This window comes from Pseudoliparis swirei, chromosome 10 (assembly GCF_029220125.1).
Source record: "Pseudoliparis swirei isolate HS2019 ecotype Mariana Trench chromosome 10, NWPU_hadal_v1, whole genome shotgun sequence".
Taxonomy (NCBI): Eukaryota; Metazoa; Chordata; class Actinopteri; order Perciformes; family Liparidae; genus Pseudoliparis; species Pseudoliparis swirei.
Genome location: NC_079397.1, coordinates 18364278 through 18391562, shown reverse-complemented (window position 1 = coordinate 18391562; position 27285 = coordinate 18364278). Strand labels below are relative to the sequence as shown.

Here is a 27285-nt window from a genome sequence, read left to right as displayed (position 1 = left end):
GGCCAAAAAGAAAAAAAAAAAAAAAAAAAAAGGGAAAATTTTAAATTTTTTTTCCAAAATTTTGGGGAATTTCAGGGCCCCTTTTTACCTGAAAATTTTTTTTCCCTAGTGGTAAATAAAACCCCGTAAATTTTTAAAAAATTGAAAAAAGTGTTTTTAAAAAGTTCCAAATTTTCCCAAAATTTTTTAATACCCGTTTCGGCAGTGTGGGCCCAATTTTTGGGGAGGGGATTTGGTTTTCTTTTTAAAATAAAAGGGGGAAAAAAATTGCTTTTTTTCCCTTGCGCTAAAGAAAGGGAAGGGGGGTTTAAGTTATTTTTAAACTAAAAAATGAAAGTATTTTGGGAAAATTAATCCCCAAAAACGCCCCCGTTTAAAATAAAATTTTTAAATTTTAAAATTTTTAACCCCTTGGTTTAAAATTCGTGGGAAATAAAACTCAAAAAACCCAAAAAAGGGAAAAACCCCCCTGGGGAAATTAAATTTTTTGATGGTTTTTCCCATTTCTATTTCTGAATTTAAAATAAATCCAAAAAAGAAGTAAAAAGCCTCCTCCATTTTTTAATTTGAAAGAAAAAAAAAAAAAGAAAAAAGGGGGAAGGGAAAAAAGAAAAGTTTTTTTTCAAATAGGGGCGAAATTTACTACCTGAATTTTTTAACATTTCCCGGGCTTATAAACAATTTAAAGTGGGGCCGTGGGAAAATTCCCCCCAAAAACAACCTTCAGGGCTTACCGTTTTTCACGCCGGGTTATTTTTGGAGTTTTGGGTATTCTTCCAATATTTGTTTTAAGGGAAAAAACCCCTTTTTTAAAAGGTTTCCTTCGGAAACTTTTGGGGAATAGATTAGTAACCGTAAAAAAATCCAAAACCCTGGGAAAAACGGGGATTTCGCGGCCAGGGGGGAACAAACCCCAATTTTTTAAAAAAAGGGAATTAAACCTAAAAATTTTCAATGGTTTTGGTAGTTTTTCCCTTCCCCGGCCCAATTAAATAAAGGGGTAAATTCCCACGCCCGGGGAGCCAGCGGAGACGTCGGCCCGGCTCGGCCGTAGCGCGCCCGGTCGGACTCGAGCCGGGCCGCGACTTATACACCAGCACGACAAGTTTGGGGCAGATTCGACAAAGTCCAGTTTCGCCACTGGGTGGGCGCTTTAACTCGTGAACATATTCATGCATCACGTGTCCCTGCGTGAAGTAAAATAAATAAACAAAAACTCACGAAATCAAGTGATTTAAAAGCCGTCCAGCTGTTTACTGACGTTAGTTATGTTAGAGCAGAGAGAGAGAGAGAGGAGAGAGAAGAGAGAGAGAAGAGAGAGAAGAGAGAGAAGAGAGAGAGGAGAGAGAGGTTCTTATTCCATTCTAAATAGCGGGCTAGTCAAACACATTTGGGGCGGACTGAAGGAAGTCAGTTGAGCCACTAGGTGGCGCTTTAACTACGTGAACATATTCATGCGTGATGTGTCCCTACCAAGTATAGATCACCTCATGTAAATTCAATGTAAAAAAAAAAAAGTGATGAAAAAAAGCTGCCTTGTCTTGGAATCGAACACACTTCTCCAGGTGTCCAGACCAACACTTAACATGGTGAGCTATAAGCCAGCTGGTTTACAGGCAGCGTGAGAGCTCACATTATTTTGGGCAGAAAATTTGGTTATTTTACTTCTCAATAGGTGATCAATAGGTGTTCCTCAAGAAATGTGCTTGTTTCTTCATGTGAATGTGTTCAGGCCTTGACTGGCATCACACATGATTTTTGGGGAAGTATCGGATGAGTTTAAGCAATAGTTTTTAAAATAAAGAAATCACAGAAAGTACAAAATTATTGGCAGTAAAAACGTAAATCTTCTACCGATTAGAAAGTCCGTTTTTTTCACAGTGTTCATTATTCAAGTCTTGAGATTCTATAAAACTGATTTTAGCCGATTCTGTTGGCGTTTTGTGGGAGAAATAATCGAAGGGAAAAAAGTGGAAAAGGGCCAAATCAAACAAAAGCATACGCCATAAAAACAGCCAACTTTGGTGAATTATTGTAGCGCCCCCTACGGTTCAAATTGCACAAAATTTACTGTGATGTTTCTGGCTCCATTCTGCACATATCCTGAAAGTCTGTTATTTTTTTTTCCCAATAGTGTTGAAGTTATGAGCATTACAAAACAGGACACGCCCCTAAAATGTTCGTTGGGCCATAGATCCTTACCACAATAATATATTTGAAGAAGATGATAGATCTGAGATGATATAGCTTCCATGATCATTATCTCCAATAGGTTTGGTTTGAATTGGACCTGTATGTCAGAGCAACGCCCTCTGATGTGTTTTTCACCAAAAATATGGCGGGAAATTTAAGTAGGCGGAGCTTAGGGTCCTGAGAGGCTTTTGTAGAGCAGGTCCAAGTGGACTTGGGAAAATAAAAAGCTAGTCATTTGACCATACTGGGTGAGGCCGCCAGGTCAAACTCCCAGGTGGCTAGAGAGCAATTTTTGAAAGCGAATTTCATCGGGTGTCATCCGGCTATTTTCACCAAGCCTGACAAGCTTGCCAAATTTGGTGAGTTTTGGGATATGATACATACCCCCAATATGCGCCCAATGTTCAAAAATAAAAAAGTGGAATAATAATACCCCTAACAATTTCAATAGGTTCCTCTCGGTCAGACTTCGTCTGGCTGACCTAATAATAAGAATTCTAACAATTTCAATAGGTTCCTCTCGGTCAGACTTCGTCTGTCGCTCGGACCCTAATAATACCCCTAACAATTTCAATAGGTTCCTCTCGGTCAGACTTCGTCTGTCGCTCGGACCCTAATAATATATATATATTTCTATATACATCTTCCATATACATACGTTTCAATCACACTTATAACCCTCAAAAATAGTTTTAGAAATAATCCTTTTGAAAACCAAAATGAGTTAAACCATTCTCATATCCATTTTAACATTGTTCCATAACTGGACGACAATAGAAATCCATCTTTAATCAGTTTTTTAGCCTTTTGTCCAGTAAACGTACAAACATCGCTCATCATATTCACACTCGTGTCTTGAAAACAGACGTGTCCTCAGTCTGCAGTGACTTTGCTTCTCTGTACATCGTCTGTATTGTTTTATAATGTCTGGTTTTGAATCCTCCTCCACACCTGCTCCGTGGAGGGTCTTCCTCCTCTTCGTCACGATGTAACATCTCCTGAGCGGTCTCTGCAGATCGTGGCGGGGGGGCGGTCTCTGGAGGTCGTGGCGGGGGGGCGGGTTCTGCAGGTCGTGGCGGGGGGGGCGGTCTCTGCAGGTCGTGGCGGGGGGGGCGGTCTCTGCAGGTCGTGGCGGGGGGGCGGTCGCTGGAGGTCGTGGCGGGGGGGCGGTCTCTGCAGGTCGTGGCGGGGCGGGTCTCTGCAGATCGTGGCGGGGGGGCGGTCTCTGCAGGTCGTGGCGGGGGGGCGGTCTCTGCAGGTCGTGGCGGGGCGGTCTCTGGAGGTTGTGGAGGCGGTCTCTGGAGGAGTAGTGGTAGGGAGGCGGTCTCTGCAGGTCGTGGGGGGCGGTCTCTGGATGTCGTGGCGGAGGCGGTCTCTGCAGGTCGTGGCGGGGCGGTCTCTGGAGGTCGTGGCGGGGCGGTCTCTGGATGTCGTGGCGGGAGGCGGTCTCTGCAGATCGTGGCGGGGGGGCGGTCTCTGGAGGTCGTGGCGGGGGGGCGGTCTCTGCAGGTCGTGGCGGGGGGGCGGTCTCTGCAGGTCGTGGCGGGCGTCTCTGCAGGTCGTGGGGGCGGTCTCTGCAGGTCGTGGCGGGCGGTCTCTGCAGGCCGTGGTGGGGGCGGTCTCTGCAGGTCGTGGCGGGAGGCGGTCTCTGGAGGTCGTGGCGGGGCGGTCTCTGGAGGTCGTGGCGGGGCGGTCTCTGGAGGTCGTGGGCGGTCTCTGCAGGTCGTGGCGGGGGGCGGTCTCTGGAGGTCGTGGCGGGGGGGCGGTCTCTGCAGGGCGTGTGGGGGCAGTCTCTGGAGGTCGTGGCGGGGCGGTCTCTGCAGGTCGTGAGGCGGTCTCTGGAGGTCGTGGCGGGGGGGCGGTCTCTGCAGGTCGTGGCGGGGGGGGCGGTCTCTGCAGGTCGTGGCGGGGGCGGTCTCTGGAGGTCGTGGCGGGGCGGTCTCTGGAGGTCGTGGCGGGCGGTCTCTGCAGGTCGTGGCGGGCGGTCTCTGCAGGTCGTGATGCGGGCGGTCTCTGGAGGTCGTGGCGGGGGCTCTCTGGAGGTCGGCGGGGGCGGTCTCTGCAGGTCGTGGCGGGGCGGTCTCTGGAGGTCGTGGCGGGCGGTCTCTGCAGGTCGTGGGCGGGGCGGTCTCTGCAGGTCGTGGCGGGGGGGCGGTCTCTGGAGGTCGTGGCGGGGGGGCGGTCTCTGCAGGTCGTGGCGGGGGGGGGGGCGGTCTCTGCAGGTCGTGGCGGGGCGGTCTCTGCAGGTCGTGGCGGCGGTCTCTGGAGGTCGTGGCGGGAGGCGGTCTCTGCAGGCCGTGGGCAGGGGGCGGTCTCTGCAGGTCGGCGGGGCGGTCTCTGCAGGTCGGTGAGAGGCGGTCTGCAGGCCGTGTGGCGGGCGGTCTCTGCAGGTCGTGGCGGGGGGGGGGGCGGTCTCTGCAGGTCGTGGCGGGGGGGCGGTCTCTGCAGGTCGTGGCGGCGTGCGCTGCTCATCTTAAACGACGTGTTCTCCTCCCAGACAAGGACATCTGTCCATGGTGGTGCAGCTCATAAAATACGGCGCCGACCCGTCTCTGATCGACGGCGAGGGATGCAGCTGCGGACACCTGGCCGCGCAGTTCGGCCACACCTCCATCGTGGCCTACCTGATCGCTAAGGGACAGGTAAGAAACGCCACGCGGTCGTCAGGGCGTGACCAGGCGGTCTTAAAAACAAGATGGATGTCGCGGGACAAGCGGCGTCCTCTCAGCTGTTGACCTGTTTGTGTCGTTTGGGTTTCGTTCCCACCTGGGGACACATTTGTGTTTCTCCATATGTACCGGTGCTCTCCAGCAGGGGGCGCCCCGTGGCCCTCTGCTCCACCTCTCACTCCTCCTCTGTGTGTCAGGATGTGGACATGATGGACCAGAACGGCATGACTCCTCTGATGTGGGCGGCGTACAGGACTGGGTGTGTAGGTGTGTGTTTTGTGTAGGTGGTGTGGTGGTGTGTGTAGTTTGTGTAGTGTGTGTGTGTAGTTTGTGTAGTGTGTGTAGTTTGTGTAGTGTGTGTAGTTTGTGTAGTGTGTGTGTAGTTTGTGTAGTGTGTGTGTAGTTTGTGTAGTGTGTGTGTAGTTTGTGTAGTGTGTGTGTAGTTTGTGTAGTGTGTGTAGTGTGTGTAGTTTGTGTAGTGTGTGTGTAGTTTGTGTAGTGTGTGTGTAGTGTGTAGTTTGTGTAGTGTGTGTAGTGTGTAGTTTATTGTGGTGTGTAGTATTATTAGTAATTGTGAGTGTGTTAGTTTATGTGTGGTTTTATTGTGTGTAGTGTTAGTATTATTAATAGTGTATTATTGTGTGTAGTTAGTTTAGTATTGTGTGGTGTGGTTGTTAGTTTATTGGTGTGAGTGTGTAGTTTGTGAGTGTGTGTAGTGTGTGTAGTGTGTGTGTGGTTATTATGGTTTGTGTGGTGTGTGGTTATTGTGTATTATTGTGTGGAGTTATTGTGGTGTAATGTGTGTGGTATTGTAGTGTGTGTGTATGTGTGGTTTGTAATAGTTTATTAGTGTGTGTGTATTAGTGTGTGTGTGGTTTATTAGTGTGTTAGTATGTGTAGTTTGTGTCGTGTGTGTAGTTTGTGTAGTGTGTAGTGTTTATTATTGGTTATGTAGTGTGTGTGGTTTATTAGTGTTGTGTGTGTGTGTAGTGTGTGTGGTTTTATTATTGTTTGTTAGTGTTATTAGTGTGTGTAATTATTATTTTATTATTATTAATTATTAATAGTTTATTAATTAATATTATTGTGTAGTGTGGTTTGTTTATTATTAGTGTGTGGTGTTAATTAATTATTATGTGGTTTTATTATGTGTGTGGTTGTGTAGTGTGTGTAGTGTGTGTCGTGTGTGTAGTGTGTGTAGTTTGTGTAGTGTGTGTAGTTTGTGTAGTGTGTGTAGTTTGTGTAGTGTGTGTAGTTTGTGTAGTGTGTGTAGTTTGTGTAGTGTGTGTGTGTGTAGTTTGTGGTTTGTGGTTTGTGTGCCATGCAACGGCAGGTGAATTTTCCAGCTCAAACCTCTGAAACCCAAATCCTTTTTATTTTACGATATCGGTGCTTAAACCGATACTTTTAAAACGATACCGCTGCCTCAACCGAAACTAAAAAAAGAAGCACAAAACGGCGACATCAGAACCCTCTTCGGTCAGATTCCCTGTGAAAGTCGTTCTCATGGAGCGCGACAACAACGGAGACCAGACTGGAGCTCGGAGCTCGGAGCTTGTAGCTCGTAGCTTGTAGCTCGTAGCTTGTAGCTCGGAGCTAGCTTAAACATGGTTATGATGGCTAATTCATTATTTGTTGTCCTACTTTTATGAATGCAAGACTTGAAATCATGCTTGCGACTTTATCGTTACCGAACCCTAGTCCTCATGACTGTTTGTTTGTTGTTGTTTGTTTGTTGTTTGTTGGTCTGACCCCCCCCTGCAGTGTGGATCCCACCCGGCTGCTCCTGACCTTCAACGTGTCGGTGAACCTGGGAGACAAATACCACAAGAACACGGCGCTGCACTGGGCCGTGCTGGCCGGCAACACCACGGTGATCAGCCTGCTGCTGGACGCCAACGCCAACGTGGACGCTCAGAACATCAAGGTGAGCCCGCCGCCGACCCGGGGGATCCACCCGGGCCCGTTGGGGTCGGCACATTCACCCCACGGGCCTCTCCTTGTGCGTGTCCTCAGGGGGAAACCCCGCTGGACCTGGCAAAGCAGAGGAAGAACGTGTGGATGATCAACCACCTGCAGGAGGCGTGGCAGGCCAAAGGTCACGACAGCCCGTCATACCTGAAGAGACTCAAGATGGACAAGGTACGCCCGCGGACCCGGCCCACGCGGACCCGGCCCACGCGGATCCGGGTCAGCGTGTCTGAGCGTGGGTCTAGTGTGAGGTCCTCTAGGAACCGGTCCCTGTGGGTCTAGTGTGAGGTCCTCTAGGAACCGGTCCCTGTGGTTCTAGTGTGAGGTCCTCTAGGAACCGGTCCTGTGTGGTTCTAGTGTGAGGTCCTCTAGGAACCGGTCCTGTGTGGTTCTAGTGAGGTCCTCTAGGAACCGGTCCTGTGTGGTTCTAGTGTGAGGTCCTCTAGGAACCGGTCCTGTGTGGTTCTAGTGTGAGGTCCTCTAGGAACCGGTCCCTGTGGTTCTAGTGTGAGGTCCTCTAGGAACCGGTCCCTGTGGTTCTAGTGTGAGGTCCTCTAGGAACCGGTCCCTGTGGTTCTAGTGTGAGGTCCTCTAGGAACCGGTCCTGTGTGGTTCTAGTGTGAGGTCCTCTAGGAACCGGTCCCTGTGGTTCTAGTGTGAGGTCCTCTAGGAACCGGTCCCTGTGGTTCTAGTGTGAGGTCCTCTAGGAACCGGTCCCTGTGGTTCTAGTGTGAGGTCCTCTAGGAACCGGTCCCTGTGGTTCTAGTGTGAGGTCCCTGTGGTTCTAGTGTGAGGTCCTCTAGGAACCGGTCCTGTGTGGTTCTAGTGTGAGGTCCTCTAGGAACCGGTCCTGTGTGGTTCTAGTGTGAGGTCCTCTAGGAACCGGTCCTGTGTGGTTCTAGTGTGAGGTCCTAGGAACCCGGTCCTGTGGTTCTAGTGTGAGGTCCTCTAGGAACCGGGTCCCTAGTGTGAGGTCCTGGAACCGGTCGTGGTTCTAGTGTGAGGTCCTCTAGGAACCCGGGTCCTGTGTGGTTCTAGTGTGAGGTCCTCAGGAACCGGTCCCTGGTTCTGTGAGGTCCTCTAGGAACCCGGTCCTGTGGTTCTAGTGTGAGGTCCTCTAGGAACCCGGTCCTGTGTGGTTCTAGTGTGAGGTCCTCTGGAACCGGTCCCTGTGGTTCTAGTGTGAGTCCTCTAGGAACCCGGTCCTGTGTGGTTCTAGTGTGAGGTCCTCTAGGAACCCGGTCCCTGTGGTTCTAGTGTGAGGTCCTCTAGGAACCGGTCCTGTGGTTCTAGTGTGAGGTCCTCTGGGAACCGGTCCTGTGGTTCTAGTGTGAGGTCCTCTAGGAACCGGTCCTGTGGTTCTAGTGTGAGGTCCTCTAGGAACGGGTCCCTGTGGTTCTAGTGTGAGGTCCTCTAGGATGTGGTTCTATGTGAGTCCTCTAGGAACGGTCCCTGTGGTTCTAGTGTGAGGTCCTCTGGAACCGTCCTGTGGTTCTAGTGTGAGGTCCTCTAGGAACCGGTCCTGTGGTTCTAGTGTGAGGTCCTCTGGGAACCGGTCCCTGTGGTTCTAGTGTGAGGTCCTCGGGAACCGGGTCCCTGTGGTTCTAGTGTGAGGTCCTCTAGGAACCCGGTCCCTGTGGTTCTAGTGTGAGGTCCTCTGAACCCGGTCCTGTGGTTCTAGTGTGAGGTCCTCTAGGAACCCGGTCCCTGTGTGGTTCTAGTGTGAGGTCCTCTAGGAACCGGTCCTGTGTGGTTCTAGTGTGAGGTCCTCTAGGAACCGGTCCTGTGTGGTTCTAGTGTGAGGTCCTCTAGGAACCGGTCCCTGTGGTTCTAGTGTGAGGTCCTCTAACCGGTCCCTGTGGTTCTAGTGTGAGGTCCTCTAGGAACCGGTCCCTGTGGTTCTAGTGTGAGGTCCTCTAGGAACCGGTCCCTGTGGTTCTAGTGTGAGGTCCTCTAGGAACCCGGTCCCTGTGGTTCTAGTGTGAGGTCCTCTAGGAACCGTCCCTGTGGTTCTAGTGTGAGGTCCTCTAGGAACCCGGTCCCTGTGGTTCTAGTGTGAGGTCCTCTAGGAACCGGGCCCTGTGGTTCTAGTGTGAGGTCCTCTAGGAACCGGGCCCTGTGGGTAGAGTGGGAGGTCCTCTAGGAACCGTCCCTGTGGTTCTAGTGTGAGGTCCTCTAGAGACGGTCCCTGTGGTTCTAGTGTGAGGTCCTCTAGGAACCGGTCCCTGTGGTTCAAGTGTGAGGTCCTCAGAGAACCGGGTCCTGTGTGGTTCTAGTGTGAGGTCCTCTAGGAACCGGTCCTGTGGTTCTAGTGTGAGGGTCCTCTAGGGAACCGGTCCTGTGGTTCTAGTGTGAGGTCCTCTAGGAACCGGTCCCTGTGGTTCTAGTGTGAGGTCCTCTAGGAACCGGTCCTGTGTGGTTCTAGTGTGAGGTCCTCTAGGAACCGGTCCTGTGTGGTTCTAGTGTGAGGTCCTCTAGGAACCGGTCCCTGTGGTTCTAGTGTGAGGTCCTCTAGGAACCGGTCCCTGTGGTTCTAGTGTGAGGTCCTCTAGGAAGCGGTCCTGTGTGGTTCTAGTGTGAGGTCCTCTAGGGAACCCGTCCCTGTGGTCTAGTGTGAGGTCCTCTAGGACCGGTCCTGTGTGGTTCTGGTAGTGAGGTCCTCTAGAACCGGTCCTGTAGGTTCTAGTGTGAGTCCTCTAGGAACGGTCCCTGTGGTTCTAGTGTGTGAGGTCCTCTAGGAACCCGGGTCCCTGTGGTTCTAGTGTGAGGTCCTCTAGGAACGGTCCTGTGGTTCTAGTGAGGTCCTCTAGGAACCGGTCCCTGTGGTTCTAGTGTGAGGTCCTCTAGGAACCGGGTCCTGTGTGGTTCTAGTGTGAGGTCCTCTAGGAACCCGGTCCTGTTGGTTCTAGTGTGAGGTCCTCTAGGAACCGGTCCCTGTGGTTCTAGTGTGAGGTCCTCCCAGGAACCGGTCCTGTGTGGTTCTAGTGTGGTCCTCTAGGAACCGGTCCTGTGGTTCTAGTGTGAGGTCCTCTAGGAACCCGGTCCCTGTGGTTCTGGTGTGAGGTCCTCTAGGAACCGTCCTGTGGTTCTAGTGTGTGAGGTCCTCTAGGAACCGGGTCCCGGTCCTGTGTGGTTCTAGTGTGAGGTCCTCTAGGAACCCGGTCCTGTGTGGTTCTAGTGTGGTCTCGGGACGGTCCCTGTGGTTCTTGTGGTTCTAGTGTGAGGTCCTCTAGGGGCGGTCCTGTGGTTCTAGTGTGAGGTCCTCTGAACCGGTCCTGTTTCTAGTGTGGTCTCTAGGAACCGGTCCCTGTGGTTCTAGTGTGAGGTCCTCTGAGGAACCGGGTCCCTGTGGTTCTAGTGTGAGGTCCTCTAGGAACCGGTTCCTGTTGTTCTAGTGTGAGGTCCTCTAGGAACCGGTCCCTGTGTTTCTAGTGTGAGGTCCTCTAGGTACCGGTCCTTGTGGTTCCTAGTGTGAGGTCCTCAGGAACCCGGTCCCTGTGGTTCTAGTGAGGGTCCTCAGGAACCCGGTCCTGTGGTTCTAGTGTGAGGTCCTCTAGGAACCGGTCCTGTGTGGTTCTAGTGTGAGGTCCTCTAGGAACCGGTCCTGTGTGGTTCTAGTGTGAGGTCCTCTAGGAACCGGTCCCTGTGGTTCTAGTGTGAGGTCCTCTAGGAACCGGTCCGTGTGGTTCTAGTGTGAGGTCCTCAGACGGTCCCTGTGGTTCTAGTGTGAGGTCCTCTAGGAACCGGTCCCTGTGGTTCTAGTGTGAGGTCCTCTAGGAACCGGTCCTGTGTGGTTCTAGTGTGAGGTCCTCTAGGAACCGGTCCCTGTGGTTCTAGTGTGAGGTCCTCTAGGAACCGGTCCCTGTGGTTCTAGTGTGAGGTCCTCTAGGAACCGGTCCCTGTGGTTCTAGTGTGAGGTCCTCTAGGAACCGGTCCGTGGTTCTAGTGTGAGGTCCTCTAAGACGGTCCTGTGCAGTGTGAGGTCCTCTAGGAACCCGGTCCCTGTGGTTCTAGTGTGAGGTCCTCTAGGAACCGGGTCCCTGTGTGGTTCTAGTGTGAGGTCCTCTAGGAACCGGGTCCCTGTGTGGTTCTAGTGTGAGGTCCTAGGAACCGGTCCCTGTGGTTCTAGTGTGAGGTCCTCTAGGAACCCGGTCCCTGTGGTTCTAGTGTGAGGTCCTCAGGAACCGGGTCCTGTGGTTCTAGTGTGAGGTCCGGAACGGTCCTGTGGTTCTAGTGTGAGGTCCTCTAGGAACCCGGTCCTGTGTGGTTCTAGTGTGAGGTCCTCTAGGAACCCGGTCCCTGTGGTTCTAGTGTGAGGTCCTCTAGGAACCGGTCCCTGTGGTTCTAGTGTGAGGTCCTCTGAACCGGTCCCTGTGGTTCTAGTGTGAGGTCCCTCTAGGAACCCGGTCCCTGTGTGGTTCTAGTGTGAGGTCCTCTAGGAACCGGGTCCTGTAGTTCTAGTGTGAGGTCCTCTGGGAACCGGTCCTGTGGTTCTAGTGTGAGGTCCTCTAGAACCGGTCCTGGTTCTAGTGTGAGGTCCTCTAGGAACCGGTCCCTGTGGTTCTAGTGTGAGGTCTCTACGGTCCCTGTGGTTCTAGTGTGAGGTCCTCTAGGAACCGGTCCTGTGTGGTTCTAGTGTGAGGTCCTCTAGGAACCGGTCCCTGTGGTTCTAGTGTGAGGTCCTCTAGGAACCGGTCCCTGTGGTTCTAGTGTGAGGTCCTGGAACCGGTCCTGTGGTTCCTAGTGTGAGGTCCTCTAGGAACCGGTCCTGTGGTTCTAGTGTGAGGTCCTCTAGGAACTTGGTCCCTGTGGTTCTAGTGTGAGGTCTCTCAGGAACCCGGGTCTGTGGTTCTAGTGTGAGGTCCTCTAGGAACCGGTCCTGTGGTTCTAGTGTGAGGTCCTCTAGGAACCGGTCCCTGTGGTTCTAGTGTGAGGTCCTCTAGGAACCGGTCCTGTGTGGTTCTAGTGTGAGGTCCTCTAGGAACCGGTCCCTGTGGGTCTAGTGTGAGGTCCTCCCCTGTGTGGTTCTAGTGTGAGGTCCTCTAGGAACCCGGTCCCTGTGGTTCTAGTGTGAGGTGCTCTAGAACCCCGGTCCCTGTGGTTCTAGTGTGAGGTCTCTAGGAACCCGGTCCCTGTGGTTGTAGTGTGCGGTCCTCTAGAACCCGGTCCCTGTGGTTCTAGTGTGAGGTCCTCTAGGAACCGGTCCCTGTGGTTCTAGTGTGAGGTCCTCTAGAACCGGTCCCTGTGGTTCTAGTGGAGGTCCTCTAGGAACCGGGTCCCTGTGGTTCCTAGTGAGGTCCTCTGGAACCGGTCCTGTGGTTCTAGTGTGAGGTCCTCTAGGGAACCCGGTCCTGTGGTTCTAGTGTGAGGTCCTCTAGGAACCGGTCCTGTGTGGTTCTAGTGTGAGGGTCCTCTAGAACCGTCCCTGTGGTTCTGTGAGGTCCTCTAGGAACCGTCCCTGTGGTTCTAGTGTGAGGTCCTCTAGGAACCCGGTCCTGTGGTTCTAGTGTGAGGTCCTCTAGGAACCGGGTCCTGTGGTTCTAGTGTGAGGTCCTCAGGAACCGGTCCTGTGGTTCTAGTGTGAGGTCCTCTAGGAACCGGGTCCCTGTGGTTCTAGTGTGAGGGTCCTCTAGGAACCGGTCCCTGTGGTTCTAGTGTGAGGTCCTCTAGGAACCGGTCCCTGTGGTTCTAGTGTGAGGTCCTCTAGGAACCGGTCCCTGTGGTTCTAGTGTGGTTCCTGGTGTGGAGGTCCTCTGGGACGGTCCCTGTGGTTCTAGTGAGGTCCTCGGAACCTGTGAGGCGGTCCTGTGTGGTTTCTAGTGTGAGGTCCCTCTAGGAACCGGGTCCTGTGGTTCTAGTGTGAGGTCCTAGGAACCCGGTCCCTGTGGTTCCTAGTGTGAGGTCCTCTAGGAACCGGTTCCTAATAGTTCTAGTGTGAGGTCCTCTAGGAACCGGTCCTGTGTGGTTCTAGTGTGAGGTCCTCTAGGAACCGGTCCTGTGTGGTTCTAGTGTGAGGTCCTCTAGGAACCGGTCCCTGTGTGAGGTCCTCTAGGAACCGGTCCTGTGGTTCTAGTGTGAGGTCCTCAGGAACCCGGTCCCTGTGGTTCTAGTGTGAGGTCCTCTAGGAACGGGTCCCTGTGGTTCTAGTGTGAGGTCCTCGAGGTCCTCTGAACCGGTCCTGTGTGTTCTAGTGTGAGTCCTCTAGAACCGGTCCCTGTGGTTCTAGTGTGAGGTCCTCTAGAACCGGTCCTGTGGTTCTAGTGAGGTCCTCTAGGAACCGGGTCCCTGGTTCTAGTGTGGTCCTCTGGAACCGGTCCCTGTGGTTCTAGTGTGAGGTCCTCTAGGAACCGGTCCTGTGTGGTTCTAGTGTGAGGTCCTCTAGGAACCGGGTCCTGTGTGGTTCTAGTGTGAGGTCCTCAAGGAACCGGTCCTGTGGAACCCGGTCCTGTGTGGTTCTAGTGTGAGGTCCTCTAGGAACCCGGTCCCTGTGGTTCTAGTGTGAGGTCCTCTAGCGGGTCCTGTGGTTCTAGTGTGAGGTCCAGGAACCGGTCCTGTGTGGTTCTAGTGTGAGGTCCTCTAGGAACCGGTCCTGTGTGGTTCTAGTGTGAGGTCCTCAGGAACCGGGTCCTGTGGTTTGAGGTCGTTCTAGTGTGAGGTCCTCTGGGAGCCGGTCCCTGTGGTTCTAGTGTGAGGTCCTCTAGGGACCGGCCCCTGTGGTTCTAGTGTGAGGGCCGCTGGGAACCGGTCCCTGTGGTTCTAGTGTGAGGTCCTCTAGGAACCGGTCCCTGTGGTTCTAGTGTGAGGTCCTCTAGGAACCGGTCCTGTGTGGTTCTAGTGTGAGGTCCTCTAGGAACCGGTCTTGTGGTTCTAGTGAGGTCCTCTAGGAACCGGTCCCTGTGGTTCTAGTGTGAGGTCCTCTAGGAACCGGTCCTGTGTGGTTCTAGTGTGAGGTCCTCTAGGAACCGGTCCCTGTGGTTCTAGTGAGGTCCTCTGGAACCGTCCCTGTGGTTCTAGTGTGAGGTCCTCAGGAACCGTCCCTGTGGTTCTAGTGTGAGGTCCTCTAGGAACCGGTCCGTGTGGTTCTAGTGTGAGGTCCTCTAGGAACCGGTCCTCCCTGTGGTTCTAGTGTGAGGTCTCAGGAACCGGTCCTGTGGTTCTAGTGTGAGGTCCTCTGAGGAACCGGTCCTGTGGTTCTAGTGAGGTCCTCTAGGAACCGGTCCCTGTGGTTCTAGTGTGAGGTCCTCTAGGAACCGGTCCCTGTGGTTCTAGTGTGAGGTCCTCTAGGAACCGGTCCTGTGTCTAGTGTGAGGTCCTCAGGAACCGGTCCTGTTCTAGTGTGAGGTCCTCTAGGAACCCGGTCCTGTGTGGTTCTAGGTGAGGTCCTCTAGGAACCGGTCCTGTGGTTCTAGTGTGAGGTCCTCTAGGAACCGTGCGCTGTGGTTCTAGTGTGAGGTCCTCTAGGAACCGGGTCCTCTGTGGTTCTAGTGTGAGGTCCTCTAGGAACCGTCCCTGTGGTTCCTAGTGTGAGGTCCTCTGGAACCGGTCCTGTGGTTCTAGTGTGAGGTCCTCAGGAACCGTCCCTGTGGTTCTAGTGTGAGGTCCTCCAGGAACCGGTCCTGTAGGTTCTAGTGTGAGGTCTCTAGGAACCGGTCCTGTGGTTCTAGTGTGAGGTCCTCTAAGGAACCGGTCCCTGTGGTTCTAGTGTGAGGTCCTCTAGGAACCGGTCCCTGTGGTTCTAGTGTGAGGTCCTCTAGGAACCGGGCCCTGTGGGTCTAGTGGGAGGTCCTCTAGGAACCGGGCCCTGTGGGTAGAGTGGGAGGTCCTCTAGGAACCGTCCCTGTGGTTCTAGTGTGAGGTCCTCTAGGAACCGGTCCCTGTGGTTCTAGTGTGAGGTCCTCTAGGAACCGGTCCCTGTGGTTCTAGTGTGAGGTCCTCTAGGAACCGGTCCCTGTGGTTCTAGTGTGAGGTCCTAGGAACCGTCCTGTGTGTTCTAGTGTGAGGTCCTAGAACCGGGTCCCTGTGGTTCTAGTGTGAGTCCTCTAGGAACCGGTCCCTGTGGTTCTAGTGTGAGGTCCTCTAGGAACCGGTCCTGTGTGGTTCTAGTGTGAGGTCCTCTAGGAACCGGTCCTGTGTGGTTCTAGTGTGGTCCTCTAGGAACCGGTCCCGTGGTTCTAGTGGAGGTCCTCTAGACCGGGTCCTGTGTGGTTCTAGTGTGAGGTCCTCTAGGAACCGGTGGTTCTAGTGTGTGGTTCTAGTGTGAGGTCCTCTAGGAACCCGGTCCCTGTGGTTCTAGTGTGAGGTCCTCTAGGAACCGGGTCCCTGTGGTTCTAGTGTGAGGTCCTCTAGGAACCGGGTCCCTGTGGTTCTAGTGTGAGGTCCTCTAGGAACCGGGTCCCTGTGGTTCAGTGTGAGGTCCTCTAGGAACCGGTCCTGTGGTTCTAGTGTGAGGTCCTCTAGGAACCGGGTCCTGTGTGGTTCTAGTGTGAGGTCCTCTAGGAACCGGGTCCTGTGGTTCTAGTGTGAGGTCCTCTGGAACCGGTCCCTGTGGTTCTAGTGTGAGGTCCTCTAGGGAACCGTCCTGTGGTTCTAGTGTGAGGTCCTCAGGAACCGGTCAGTGGTTCTAGTGTGAGGTCCTCTAGGAACCGGGCCCTGTGGTTCTAGTGTGAGGTCCTCTAGGAACCGGGTCCCTGTGGTTCTAGTGTGAGGTCCTCTAGGAACCGGGTCCCTGGTTCCTAGTGTGAGGTCCTCAGGAACCGGGTCTGTGGTTCTAGTGTGAGGTCCTAGGAACCGGTCCCTGTGGTTCTAGTGTGAGGTCCTCTAGGAACCGGTCCCTGTGGTTCTAGTGTGAGGTCCTCTAGGAACCGGTCCCTGTGGTTCTAGTGTGAGGTCCTCTAGGAACCGGTCCTGTGTGGTTCTAGTGTGAGGTCCTCAGAACTGTCCCTGTGGTTCTAGTCCCAGGAACGGTCCCTGTGGTTCTAGTGAGTCCTCTAGGAACCGTCCCTGTGGTTCTAGTGTGAGGAACCGGTCCCTGTGGTTCTAGTGTGAGGTCCTCTAGGAACCGGTCCTGTGTGGTTCTAGTGTGAGGTCCTCTAGGAACCGGTCCTGTGTGGTTCTAGTGTGGTCCTCTAGGTCCTGTGGTTCTAGTGTGGTCCTCTAGGAACCGGTCCCTGTGGTTCTAGTGTGAGGTCCTCTAGAACCGGTCCCTGTGGTTCGTGTGAGGTCCTAGAACCGGGTCCTGTGGTTCTAGTGTGAGGTCCTCAGGAACCGGGTCCCTGTGGTTCTAGTGTGAGGTCCTCTAGGAACCGGGTCCTGTGGTTCTAGTGTGAGGTCCTCAGGAACCGGTCCCTGTGGTTCTAGTGTGAGGTCCTCTAGGAACCGGGTCCCTGTGGTTCTAGTGTGAGGTCCTAGGAACCGGTCCTAGTGTGAGGTCCTCTAGGAACCGGGTCCCTGTGGTTCTAGTGTGAGGTGCTCTAGGAACCGGGTCCCTGTGGTTCTAGTGTAGGTCCTCTAGGAACCGGTCCTGTGGTTCTAGTGTGAGGTCCTAGGAACCGTCCCTGGGTTCTAGTGTGAGGTCCTCTAGAACCGGTCCCTGTGGTTCTAGTGAGGGTCCCTGGTTCTAGTGTGAGGTCCCCAGGAACCAGGTCCTGTGGTTCAGTGTGAGGTCCTCTGGAACCCGGTCCTGTGTGGTTCTCTGTGGTTCTGGTGTGAGGAGTGTGAGAGGAACCGGTCCCTGGTTCTAGTGAGGTCCTCTGGAACCGGTTCTAGTGTGAGGTCCTCTAGGAACCGGGTCCCTGTGGTTCTAGTGTGAGGCTCTCTAGGAACCGGTCCCTGTGGTTCTAGTGTGAGGTCCTCTAGGAACCCGGTCCTGTGTGGTTCTAGTGTGAGGTCCTCTAGGAACCGGTCCTGTGTGGTTCTAGTGTGAGGTCCTCTAGGAACCGGTCCCTGTGGTTCTAGTGTGAGGTCCTCTAGGAACCGGTCCCTGTGGTTCTAGTGTGAGGTCCTCTAGGAACCGGTCCCTGTGGTTCTAGTGGGGTCCGTTCTAGTGTGTGAGGTCCTCAAGACGGGTCCTGTGGTTCTAGGTGAGGTCCTCTAGGAACCGGTCCTGTGGTTCCTGGTCCAGGAACCGTAGTGTGGTCCTCGGGGCCCGTTCTAATATTACAGTGTGAGGTCCTCTGAGACGGTCCTGTGGTTCTGATGAGGTCCTCAGGAACCGGTCCCTGTGGTTCTAGTGTGAGGTCCTCTAGGAACCGGGTCCCTGTGGTTCTAGTGTGAGGTCCTCTGGGAACCGTCCCTGTGGTTCTAGTGTGAGGTCCTAGGAACGGTCCTGTGGTTCTAGTGTGAGGTCCTCTAGAACCGGGTCCTGTGGTTCTAGTGTGAGGTCCTCTAGGAACCGGTCCTGTGGTTCTAGTGTGAGTGGTTCTAGTGTGAGGTCCTCTAGGAACCGGTCCTGTGGTTCTAGTGTGAGGTCCTCTAGAACCGGGTCCCTGTGGTTCTAGTGTGAGGTCCTCTAGGAACCGGGTCCTGTGGTTCCTAGTGTGAGGTCCTCAGGAACCTTGGTCCCTGTGTGGTTCTAGGTGAGGTCCTCTAGGGCAGATCCTGTGGTTCTGGTGTGAGGTCCTCTGGGAACCGGGTCCCTGTGGTTCTAGTGTGAGGTCCTCTAGGAACCGGTCCCTGTGGTTCTAGTGTGAGGTCCCAGGGAACCCGGTTCCTGTGGTTCTAGTGTGAGGTCCTCTAGGAACCGGGCCCTGTGGTTCTAGTGTGAGGTCCTCTAGGAACCGGGCCCTGTGGGTAGAGTGTGAGGTCCTCTAGGAACCGGTCCCTGTGGGTCTAGTGTGAGGTCCTCTAGGAACCGGTCCCTGTGGTTCTAGTGAGGTCCTCTAGGGTTAGGTCCTGTGGTTCTAGTGAGGTCCTTCTAGGAAACGGTCCTGTGTGGTTCTAGTGTGAGGTCTCTAGGAACCGGTCCTGTGTGGTTCTAGTGTGAGGTCCTCTAGGAACCGGGTCCCTGTGGAAGACGGTCCCTGTGGTTCTAGTGTGAGGTCCTCTAGGAACAGTCCGTGTGGTTCTGTGAGGTCCTACAAGACGTCCCTGTGGTTCTAGTGTGAGGTCCTCTGGAACCCGGTCCCTGTGGTTCTAGTGTGGTCCTCTGGGAACCGGTCCTGTAGTTCTAGTGAGGTCCTCTAGGAACCGGTCCCTGTGGTTCTAGTGTGAGGTCCTCTAGGAACCGGTCCCTGTGGTTCTAGTGTGAGGTCCTCTAGGAACCGGTCCCTGTGGTTCTAGTGTGAGGTCCTCTAGGTCCTGTGGTTCTGAACCCGGGTGGGAACCGGTCCTGTGGTTCTAGTGTGAGGTCCTAAGGAACGGTCCCTGTGGTTCTAGTGTGAGGTCCTCTGGGAACCGGTCCTGTGTGTTCTAGTGTGAGGTCCTCTGGGAACCGGTCCCTGTGGTTCTAGTGTGAGGTCCTCTGGGAACCCGGGTCCCTGTGGTTCTAGTGTGAGAGGTCCTCTAGGGCCGGTCCCTGTGGTTTCTAGTGTGAGGTCCTCTAGGAACCCGGTCCTGTGTGGTTCTAGTGTGAGGGTCCTCTGGGGAACCGGTCCCTGGTTCTGGTGTGAGGGTCCTCTGGAACAGGGTCTGTGGTTCTAGTGTGAGGTCCTCTGGGAACCGGTCCCTGGTTCTAGTGTGAGGTCCTCTGGGAACCCGGTCCTGTGGTTCTAGTGTGAGGTCCTCTAGGAACCGTCCTGTGGTTCTAGTGTGAGGTCCTCTAGGACCCGGTCCCTGTGGTTCTAGTGTGAGGTGCTCTAGGAACCGGTCCTGTGGGGTCCTAGTGTGAGGTCCTCCTGGGCAGTCCTGTGGTTCTAGTACCTTGAGGTCCTCACCAAGAACCGGTCCCTGTGGTTCTAGTGTGAGGTCCTCTAGGAACCCGGTCCCTGTGGTTCTAGTGTGAGGTCCTCAGGGACCGGGGTCCTGTGGTTCTGATGTGTGGTCCTCTGGGAACCGGTATTGGTTCTAGTGTGAGGTCCTCTAGGAACCCCGGTCCCTGTGGTTCTAGTGTGAGGTCCTCTAGGGTTGTGGTTCTAGTGTGAGTCCTCTGGAACAGTCCCTGTGGTTCTAGTGTGGTCCTCTAGGAACGGTCCCTGTGGTTCTAGTGTGAGGTCCTCTAGGAACCCGGTCCCTGTGGTTCTAGTGTGGGGTCCTCTAGCCGTCACTGTGGTTCTAGTGTGAGGTCCTCTAGGAACCGATTCCCTGTGGTTCTAGTGGTCCTCTGGGAACCGGGTCCCTGTGGTTCTAGAGTGAGGTCCTCTGGGAACCGGGTCCCTGTGGTTCTAGTGTGAGGTCCTCTGGGAACCGGGTCCCTGTGGTTCTAGTACTTGAGGGTCCTCTAGGAACCCGGTCCTAATGTTAGTTCTAGTGGCCAAGGTCCTCTAAAGGAACCGATTCCCTTGGTTCTGAGTGTGAGGTTCACTCTAGGAACCGGGTCCTGTGTGGTTCTAGTGTGAGGTCTAGGAGACGGTCCCTGGTTTCTAGTGTGAGGTCCTCTAAGGAACCCGGTCCCTAATAGTTCTAGTGTAGAGACCTCTAAGGAACGGGATCCTGTGGATTTCCTAGTGTGAGGTCCTCTAGGAACCGGTCCCTGTGGTTCTAGTGGCCACGCTGACCCGGTCCACTCTGACCCGGTGCTGCAGCAGCACAGCATGTCTGGGTTGTGGCCCCAGACCAGACAGGAAGTAGCCGGTCCTCCATGCCGGGTCTGATCCAGGCCCGTGTGTGGGTCCACCTCATCCTGGTGAAGAACTCTCTGGGTCAGAAGGTTCTGTGTGGTTCTGCTGCTTCACGTGTTCTAACTGTCGTTGTCTCTGCTCTCAGCTGATGAAGGTACATTAGAGGTCGTAGGTCAGCGGGTAGAACCAGAACCTCTCGTCCTTGGAGAGGAGCAGGATGCCTGCAGCTTGTTTCTTTATGTTTAAAGTGTTTTATTAGTATCAACATTTATTTGCTGGTTTTCTAACATGAACCTTTGACTCTTAAAAATAATGATATTAAAACTAAAATGCTGTTTGTAATCTGGCCTTTAAAATAATATATTCATATAGAGACATTTATGCTCGTGGTGTTTATCCCTTCTTCTCTCCTCCTCCTCCTCCTCCTGCTCTTCTCCTGCTCTTCTCCTCCTCCTGCTCTTCTCCTCTTCTCTCCTCCTCCTCCTCCTGCTCTTCTTTCCTCCTCCTCCTCCTCTTCTCCTGCTCTTCTCCTCCTGCTCTTTTCTTCTTTCCTCCTCCTCCTCCTGGTCTTCTCCTCCTCATATAATATTTTAATAAATAAGCAATGTTTTGTATCATTGCTCTCATCATCGTCATCATGTGTTTAATAATCATGTTTGTAATCATTAAAATCGTTTGTCATCATCATTAGTGTGTGTCATGTCATGTTTCATTTTGTTAATTTGTTTTGTCATTAATCATTCGTGTTTGTTAATTTGTGTGTTTTGGTCATTAATTAATCTTGTTTGTCAGTGTTCTGGTGTGTTGTGTCCTCTGGGGGCGATGTTTGGTCATGGTGTTTGTCAGTGTGAGTCGTCCTCTAGGAACAGGTCGTCCTCGTGTTTGATAGATAATCGTTGTCATGGTCGTGGTCCGTCAGATCAGATCATCGTGTTTGGTAGTTTTAATTAGTCATGTGTTTGTCGTCGTCGTCATGATGTGATAATTAATAGTCATGGTCATTTGTCATGTCATCTCATCTTTCATCATCATGTTTCATGTTTCTCATCATCATGTCATCATGTTTATGTTTTGTCATCCTCCTCCTGCTCTTCTCCTCCTGCTCTTCTCCTCCTCCTCCTGCAGGCATTCAGGCAGAAGGTGATGCTGGCCACGCCCTTCCTGGTCATCTGGCTGGTCGGCTTCATCGCTGACCTGAGCGATAAACTTTCTAGCTGATCAAGGCTGATGTACGCCGGCGTCTGGGTCACCGTGCAGTGCCTCTCCAAGTAGGTCCACCACAGGGCCCGGTTCCTAGAGGACCTCCCACTAGACCCACAGGGCCCGGTTCCTAGAGGACCTCCCACTAGACCCACAGGGCCCGGTTCCTAGAGGACCTCCCACTAGACCCACAGGGCCCGGTTCCTAGAGGACCTCCCACTAGACCCACAGGGCCCGGTTCCTAGGACCTCCCACTAGACCCACAGGGCCGGTTCCTAGAGGACCTCCCTCAAACCCAGGGGCCGGACCTAGAGGACCTCCCACTAGACCCACAGGGCCCGGTTCCTAGAGGACCTCCCACCAGACCCACAGGGCCCGGTTCCTAGAGGACCTCACACTAGAACCACAGGGCCCGGTTCCTAGAGGACCTCACACTAGAACCACAGGGCCCGGTTCCTAGAGGACCTCACACTAGACCCACAGGGCCCGGTTCCTAGAGGACCTCCCACTAGACCCACAGGGCCCGGTTCCTAGAGGACCTCCCACTCTACCCACAGGGCCCGGTTCCTAGAGGACCTCCCACTAGACCCACAGGGCCCGGTTCCTAGAGGACCTCCCACTCTACCCACAGGGCCCGGTTCTAGGACCTCCCACTGAACCCACAGAGGGCCCGGTTCTAGAGGACCTCCACCAGACCCACAGGGCCGGTTCCTAGAGGACCTCACACTAGAACCTGGGGCCGGTTCCTAGAGGGACCTGCCTAGAACCACAGGGACCCCGGTTCCTAGAGGACCTCCCACTAGACCCACAGGGCCCGGTTCCTAGAGGACCTCCCACTAGACCCACAGGGCCCGGTTCCTAGAGGACCTCCCACTCTACCCACAGGGCCCGGTTCCTAGAGGACCTCCCACTAGACCCACAGGGCCCGGTTCCTAGAGGACCTCCCACTCTACCCACAGGGCCCGGTTCCTAGAGGACCTCACACTAGAACCACAGGGACCGGTTCCTAGAGGACCTCACACTCTACCCACAGGGCCCGGTTCCTAGAGGACCTCCCACTAGACCCACAGGGCCCGGTTCCTAGAGGACTCACTAGACCCCACAGGGCCCGGTTCCTAGAAAGGACCTCCCTCTACCCACAGGGCCCGGTTCTCAGGGGCCTCCCACTGAGCCACAGACTGGTTCCTAGAGGACCTCCCACTCCCACAGGCCGGTTCCTGGGGACCACTAGAACCACAGGGACCGGTTCCTAGAGGTTACTCACCTCTACCCCACAGGGCCCCATTTCCTAGAGGACCTCCCACTAGACCCACAGGGCCCGGTTCCTAGAGGACCTCCCACTCTACCCACAGGGCCCGGTTCCTAGAGGACCTCCCACTAGACCCACAGGGCCCGGTTCCTAGAGGACCTCCCACTCTACAGGGCCGGTTCCTAGAGGACCTCACACTAGAACCACAGGGACCGGTTCCTAGAGGACCTCACACTCTACCCACAGGGCCCGGTTCCTAGAGGACCTCACACTAGAACCACAGGGCCCGGTTCCTAGAGGACCTCCCCTCTCTCTGACCCTCCTCCCTCTCTCTGACCCTCCTCCCTCTCTCTCTCTGACCTCCCTCTTCCTCCCTCTCTGACCCTCCTCCCTCTCTCTCTGACCCCTCCTCCCTCTCTCTGACCCCCCTCTCTCTCTCTGACCCCTCCTCCCTCTCTCTGACCTCCCTCTCTCTCTCTGCCCCTCCTCCCTCTCTCTGACCTCCTCTCTCTGTGCTCCTCTCTCTCTGACCCTCTCCCTCTCTCTGGCCTCTCCCTCTCTCTGACCTCCCTCTCTCTCTGACCTCCCTCTCTCTCTCTGACCCCCCTCTCTCTCTCTGACCCCTCCTCCCTCTCTCTGACCTCCCTCTCTCTCTCTGACCCTCCTCCCTCTCTCTGACCTCCCTCTCTCTCTCTGACCTCCCTCTCTCTCTGACCCCTCCTCCCTCTCTCTGACCTCCCTCTCTCTCTCTGACCTCCCTCTCTCTCTCTGACCCCTCCTCCCTCTCTCTGACCTCCCTCTCTCTCTGACCCCCCTCTCTCTCTTTCTACAGAAGTTTAGAGCCACTCCATTTTGGTAGCTCTCCCTCTGGGAATCTACCTGGCCACCAAGTTCTGGATGTACGCCACCTGGTTCTACTGGTTCTGGAACGATATCCTTTCAGCCCGTGTGTTCTCTCCGTCTGGACCGTAGAACCTTCACCTGGTTGTTATTGTTCTCCTCATCATGTCTCGGTCTGAAGTCCAGAGGAATAACGGACACCGTGGTGGAGGTTTGAGTCGTGGTGAACGTGATGTTTGTCGTGGTCCTTGACCCTCGCTGCACATCTCCCCTTCGCCACCGTCCACCTGCCCTTCCTCCTGAACACCGTGGCGCTGTTCTACAACTTTGGAAAGTCCTGGAAGTCCGACCCGGGAATCATCAAGGCGTCGGAGGAGCAGAAGAAAAAGGTAACGGCGGCCGGAGCAGCTGCTCCACGTGGATCCATGAGTCCTTTGAGGCTCCGCCCCTCATCGGCGCTCTAATGGGGGCCAACAGAGGCCTCTTCCTCCCACCGGGGCTGATGAAGAGCTGTGTTCACTCTGCTTCAAAGGCTCCTTCACTGCAGGGCGCTGAGCGCTGAACTCTAAAATCCCAACATACCTGTAAAAACCAAAGGCGATGGCAGTGTATAGCGCCAAAAAAGATGAAGGTCTCGGCTGAAGTTCATTGTTCTGCTTTTACATCCTTTGCTCCTCCTCTTCCTCCAGACCATCGTGGAGCTGGCGGAGACGGGCAGCCTGGATCTGAGCATCTTCTGCAGCACCTGCTTGGTAAGACGTGGCTCCGCCCCACCACGGCGATGCCGCGCGGCGGGAGCATGGCGTGCTCTTTGTGCTCCTCTCCAGATACGGAAGCCCATCAGGTCCAAACACTTTCGCGTGTGCAGCTTGGCGCATCATGGGGTTAAGCCACCACTGCCCCTGGGTGGGCAACTGTGTGGGTACGTCAGCACACTGGCACGCAGCTGAGGCGAGCTCCTCACGTGGAGGCGGGGAGGGCTCACGTGGAGGCGGGGCTTCACGTGAAGCAGGAGCTTCACGTGGGCGGGGAGGCTTCGTGAAAGGGGCTTCACGCGTGGAGGCGGGAGGCACGTGGGCGGGGAGCTACGTGGCGGGAGGAGCTTCACGTGGAGCGGGGAGGAGCTTCACGTGGAGCGGGAGGCTTCCGTGAGAGCAGGGGAGGCTTCACGTGGGCGGGGAGGCTTCACGTGAGCGGGGAGGAGGCTTCACGTGGGCGGGGAGGGCTTCCCGTGGCAGGAGCTTCACGTGGAGCGGGGAGGAGCTTCACGTGGAGCGGGGAGGAGCTTCACGTGAAACGGGGAGGAGCTTCACGTGGAGCGGGGAGGAGCTTCACGTGGAGCGGGGAGGAGCTTCCGCGACGGCGAGGAGGAAAAACTTCACGTGGGCGGGAGGAGCTTCACGTGGAGCGGGGAGGAGCTTCACGTGGAGCGGGGAGGAGCTTCACGTGGAGCTGGGAGGAGCTTCACGTGGAGCGGGGAGGAGCTTCACGTGGAGCGGGGAGGAGCTTCAGCTTCATGTGGAGCTGGGAGGAGCTTCACGTGTCCTGAGCTGCTGGTCATGACGTGTTCCTCCTCAACAGGAAGTGGGAACCACCGCTACTTCATGGGCTACCTGTTCTTCCTGCTCTGCATGATCTGCTGGATGATCTACGGCTGCATCTGCTGTGAGTATGACCCCCCCCCCCTATCTCCCCCCCCCTCTCTCTCTCTCTCTTCCCCCCCTCTCTCTCTCCCCCCCCCTCTCTCTCTCTCTCTCTCCCCCTCTCTCTCTCTCTCCCCCCCCCGCTCTTGGCCTCTCTCCTCAGACTGGAGGATCCACTGCTCCACCAGCTACGCCAAGGACGGCTTCTGGCTGTACCTGACCCAGATCGCCTCCTGCTCCCCGTGGATGTTCTGGATGTTCCTCAACAGCACCTTCCACTTCATGTGGGTGGCGGTGCTCATCATGTGTCAGCTCTACCAGGTCTGGACCCACCATGTGACCCTGAACCTATTATGACTTCCTGGTTCCCTCCATAAAGCGCTGTGAGACGCTGACCTCTGACCCCCCCCCCCTCAGATCGCAGCTCTGGGCATCACCACCAACGAGAGGATGAACGCTCGGCGGTACAAACACTTTAAGGTCACGGCCACGTCCATCGAGAGCCCCTTCAAGTGAGTCGCCTCCTCTGGTTCTCCTCACGCTCCTCTGTGGTTCTTCTAACGCTCCTCCTCTCTCCCTCTTCCTCTCAACCTCCTCCTCCTCCTCCTCTCACCCTCCTCTCTCCTCTCCTCCTCTCACCTCTCTCCTCCCCCCTCTCCCCCCTCTCTCCTCCCCCTTCTCCTCTCTCCCTCCTCCTCTCACCCTTCTCTCTCGCCCTCCTCTCTCCCTCCTCTCTCCTCTCCCTCCCCCTCTCACCCCTCTCCTCTCTCCTCTCACCCCTCTCCTCCTCTCACCTCTCTCCTCCCCCCTCTCCTCCCCCTTCTCCTCTCTCCCTCCTCTCTCCTCCCCCTTCTCCTCTCTCCCTCCTCCTCTCACCCTTTTCTCTCCCTCCTCTCTCCTCTCCCTCCCCCTCTCACCCCTCTCCTCTCTCCTCTCACCCCTCTCCTCTCACCCTCCTCCTCCTCTCCTCTCTGCAGCCACGGCTGCATCAGGAACCTGATAGACTTCTTTGAGGTCCGGTGCTGCGGTCTGATCCGGCCCGTGTCGGTGGACTGGACCACGCAGTACACAATAGAGTACGACCAGACGTCGGGCTCGGGCTACCAGCTGGTGTAGAGGAGCAGGGGGCCTCAGAGGGAGGGGCCTCAGAGGGAGGACCCGCCGCCCCCCCGCCGGCCTCCACATCCAAGCGCTGCTTCTCCAGAGCTCATCTCCCACCAATCAAAAGACTTTGAAATAATCAGCCAGGACTCGCATGCTGTTGCAGGGCAATGCCCCCCCCCCTCCACCTTTACTACTATCACTACTCTACAGCAGCGGCCCTCCACCTCGCCTCCTCCGCCCTTTTGGACGGTGCGTTGCTGCCAGAGAGGAGAGAGGCCAGCGGACCGGAGGAGTTTCAAAATAAAAGCATTTCAGTTTGGACCGGAGACGCGGCGTTGCAGTATAGCTCCTCCCCCTTCATATCCTTATTTATGTGCCCTGTATGTATATTATTTTTTGTACGGATTGGTTCAGGACGTCTGTGAAAGTGGCCCGGGAGGCGGAGCGAGTAATTTAAATAGTTTTAATCATGAGTACGATAGAGATAAGGGAATGTCTTCTTTTTTAAAGTCTTGATTTTGCACCAACGCGGAGCAGGAAGTCGCTCCGATGTGATACCGCTATATTTATTAGATCAAGTAACTACGTGCTAGCGCCACCATTTTTACATTTGGTATCATTTCATTTGTTATGAGACGAGGACCTCCAGGACGCGTTTACAGGAAGCTTCATTCCACGTTGCACTGATGATTTATTTGTCGTATTTTTTTCTGTTACTGAACACGAGGCAGGAAGGGGAGGAGTCACTTCTGGCCCCGTCGGCAGCCTGAAGCGCCTGTACATAAACTGTCTTTCTCTGTATATTTTTCTTTCGTCCGTGTTAGTTGAAGAAGCTCCTCTTGAAGAGGATCAGTGACTCCACTGCTGTCTAGGCTCCTCCCCCTCCCCCCGAGGACTCTACTGCATGTACGACGGGCCCTCGTGTCCCCGCCCCCCCCCCTGGCCGTCGCCATGGTGACCGCCAGGGGCCTGTATATAGTGACTGTGCTTTGTGTTCATTGGTCTGTGTTTGTGTGAGTGGAGCGTCTCTTCAGGGTGTGATATATGGAACGACCCGCTTTGTTCTACCACTGGATGTACAGAGTAGAGACACCAGGGGGCGGGGCCAGAGGAGCAGAGGGGTGGGGCCAGAGGACTACCCGGAAGAGGGGCAGGGCCAGAAGGGGTGGGGCCAGAGGACCAACAGTGAGAGGGGCGGGGCCAGAAGACTACCTGGGAGAAGTGGCAGGGCCAGAGGACTAACGGGAAGAGGGGCGGGGCCAGAGGAATAGAAGGGTGGGGCCAGATGACTAGAGGGGCGGGGCCAGAGGAATAGAAGGGTGGGGCCAGAGGACAGTCAGATGGGTGGGGCCAGAGGAATAAGGGGGGAGGGGCCTCGTGTTTGCGTCTTCATCAGGAGGGTCCGTGTTTCCTTCATCTTGCTAAACAACAACTTATTTACTTTCTGCCCTGCAAAAACAACACGCAGCCCAAAGGTCAAAGGTCGCGACTTCATATCTAACCAGTAAATACCCACTGGTGTTCTACGTGACGGAGGCTGGTGGTGGCGTTGGGGGCGTGGTCATAAGTCTCATGGGGATCATCACATCAACATAAAGCACACGTCCTCAGAGCCTCTGCACACGGCACTAACGCTTCAGATGTAAACACATGGGCATGGTTCACTTTTAATGGCTTTCATAATAAAATGCAGTCAAATGTGG

At 54.9% G+C, this 27285-nt stretch overlaps 3 protein-coding genes across 3 annotated transcripts in view; 1 reads left to right on the top strand and 2 right to left on the bottom strand.

The window, feature by feature from the left end:
• Positions 1-2424: 2424 nt before the first annotated feature.
• Positions 2425-4665, bottom strand: LOC130200923 (putative uncharacterized protein ENSP00000383309). Its single transcript, XM_056425500.1, has 3 exons — positions 4438-4665; positions 3145-4351; positions 2425-2471 (listed from the first exon to the last, which is right to left on the bottom strand). The coding sequence occupies exons 1-3, from the start codon at positions 4663-4665 to the stop codon at positions 2425-2427; spliced, it is 1482 nt and encodes a 493-aa protein (XP_056281475.1).
• An 8-nt stretch (positions 4666-4673) lies between these two features.
• On the top strand, positions 4674-27284 carry zdhhc17 (zinc finger DHHC-type palmitoyltransferase 17). Its single transcript, XM_056425187.1, is given in 14 exon segments — positions 4674-4835; positions 5060-5121; positions 6627-6789; positions 6879-7004; positions 20672-20835; positions 22838-22928; positions 23102-23224; positions 23525-23587; positions 23663-23710; positions 23712-23757; positions 24417-24500; positions 24642-24799; positions 24896-24990; positions 25456-27284. Coding segments are annotated over 14 exon segments (1491 nt in total). The 5' UTR covers positions 4674-4706; the 3' UTR covers positions 25595-27284.
• Positions 19566-27285, bottom strand: part of osgep (O-sialoglycoprotein endopeptidase) — a 265288-nt gene continuing 257568 nt past the window's right edge. The window contains exon 13 of the mRNA XM_056425173.1: positions 19566-19589. The gene's annotated coding sequence lies outside the window, so the exon portion shown is untranslated. The remainder of the gene's footprint in view (positions 19590-27285) is intronic.

Excerpts from the sequence above, each read along its gene's own strand:
- LOC130200923 (XM_056425500.1), bottom strand. The coding sequence starts at position 4,665 with ATGAGCAGCGCACGCCGCCACGACCTGCAGAGACCGCCCCCCCGCCAC. Across the intron at positions 4,352-4,437 it reads AGAGACCGCCGCCACGACCT|AGACCGCCCCCCCGCCACGA; the intron begins GCAGAGACCGCC and ends CACGACCTCCAG. Across the intron at positions 2,472-3,144 it reads GAAGACCCTCCACGGAGCAG|CCACCTGGGAGTTTGACCTG; the intron begins GTGTGGAGGAGG and ends ATTGCTCTCTAG.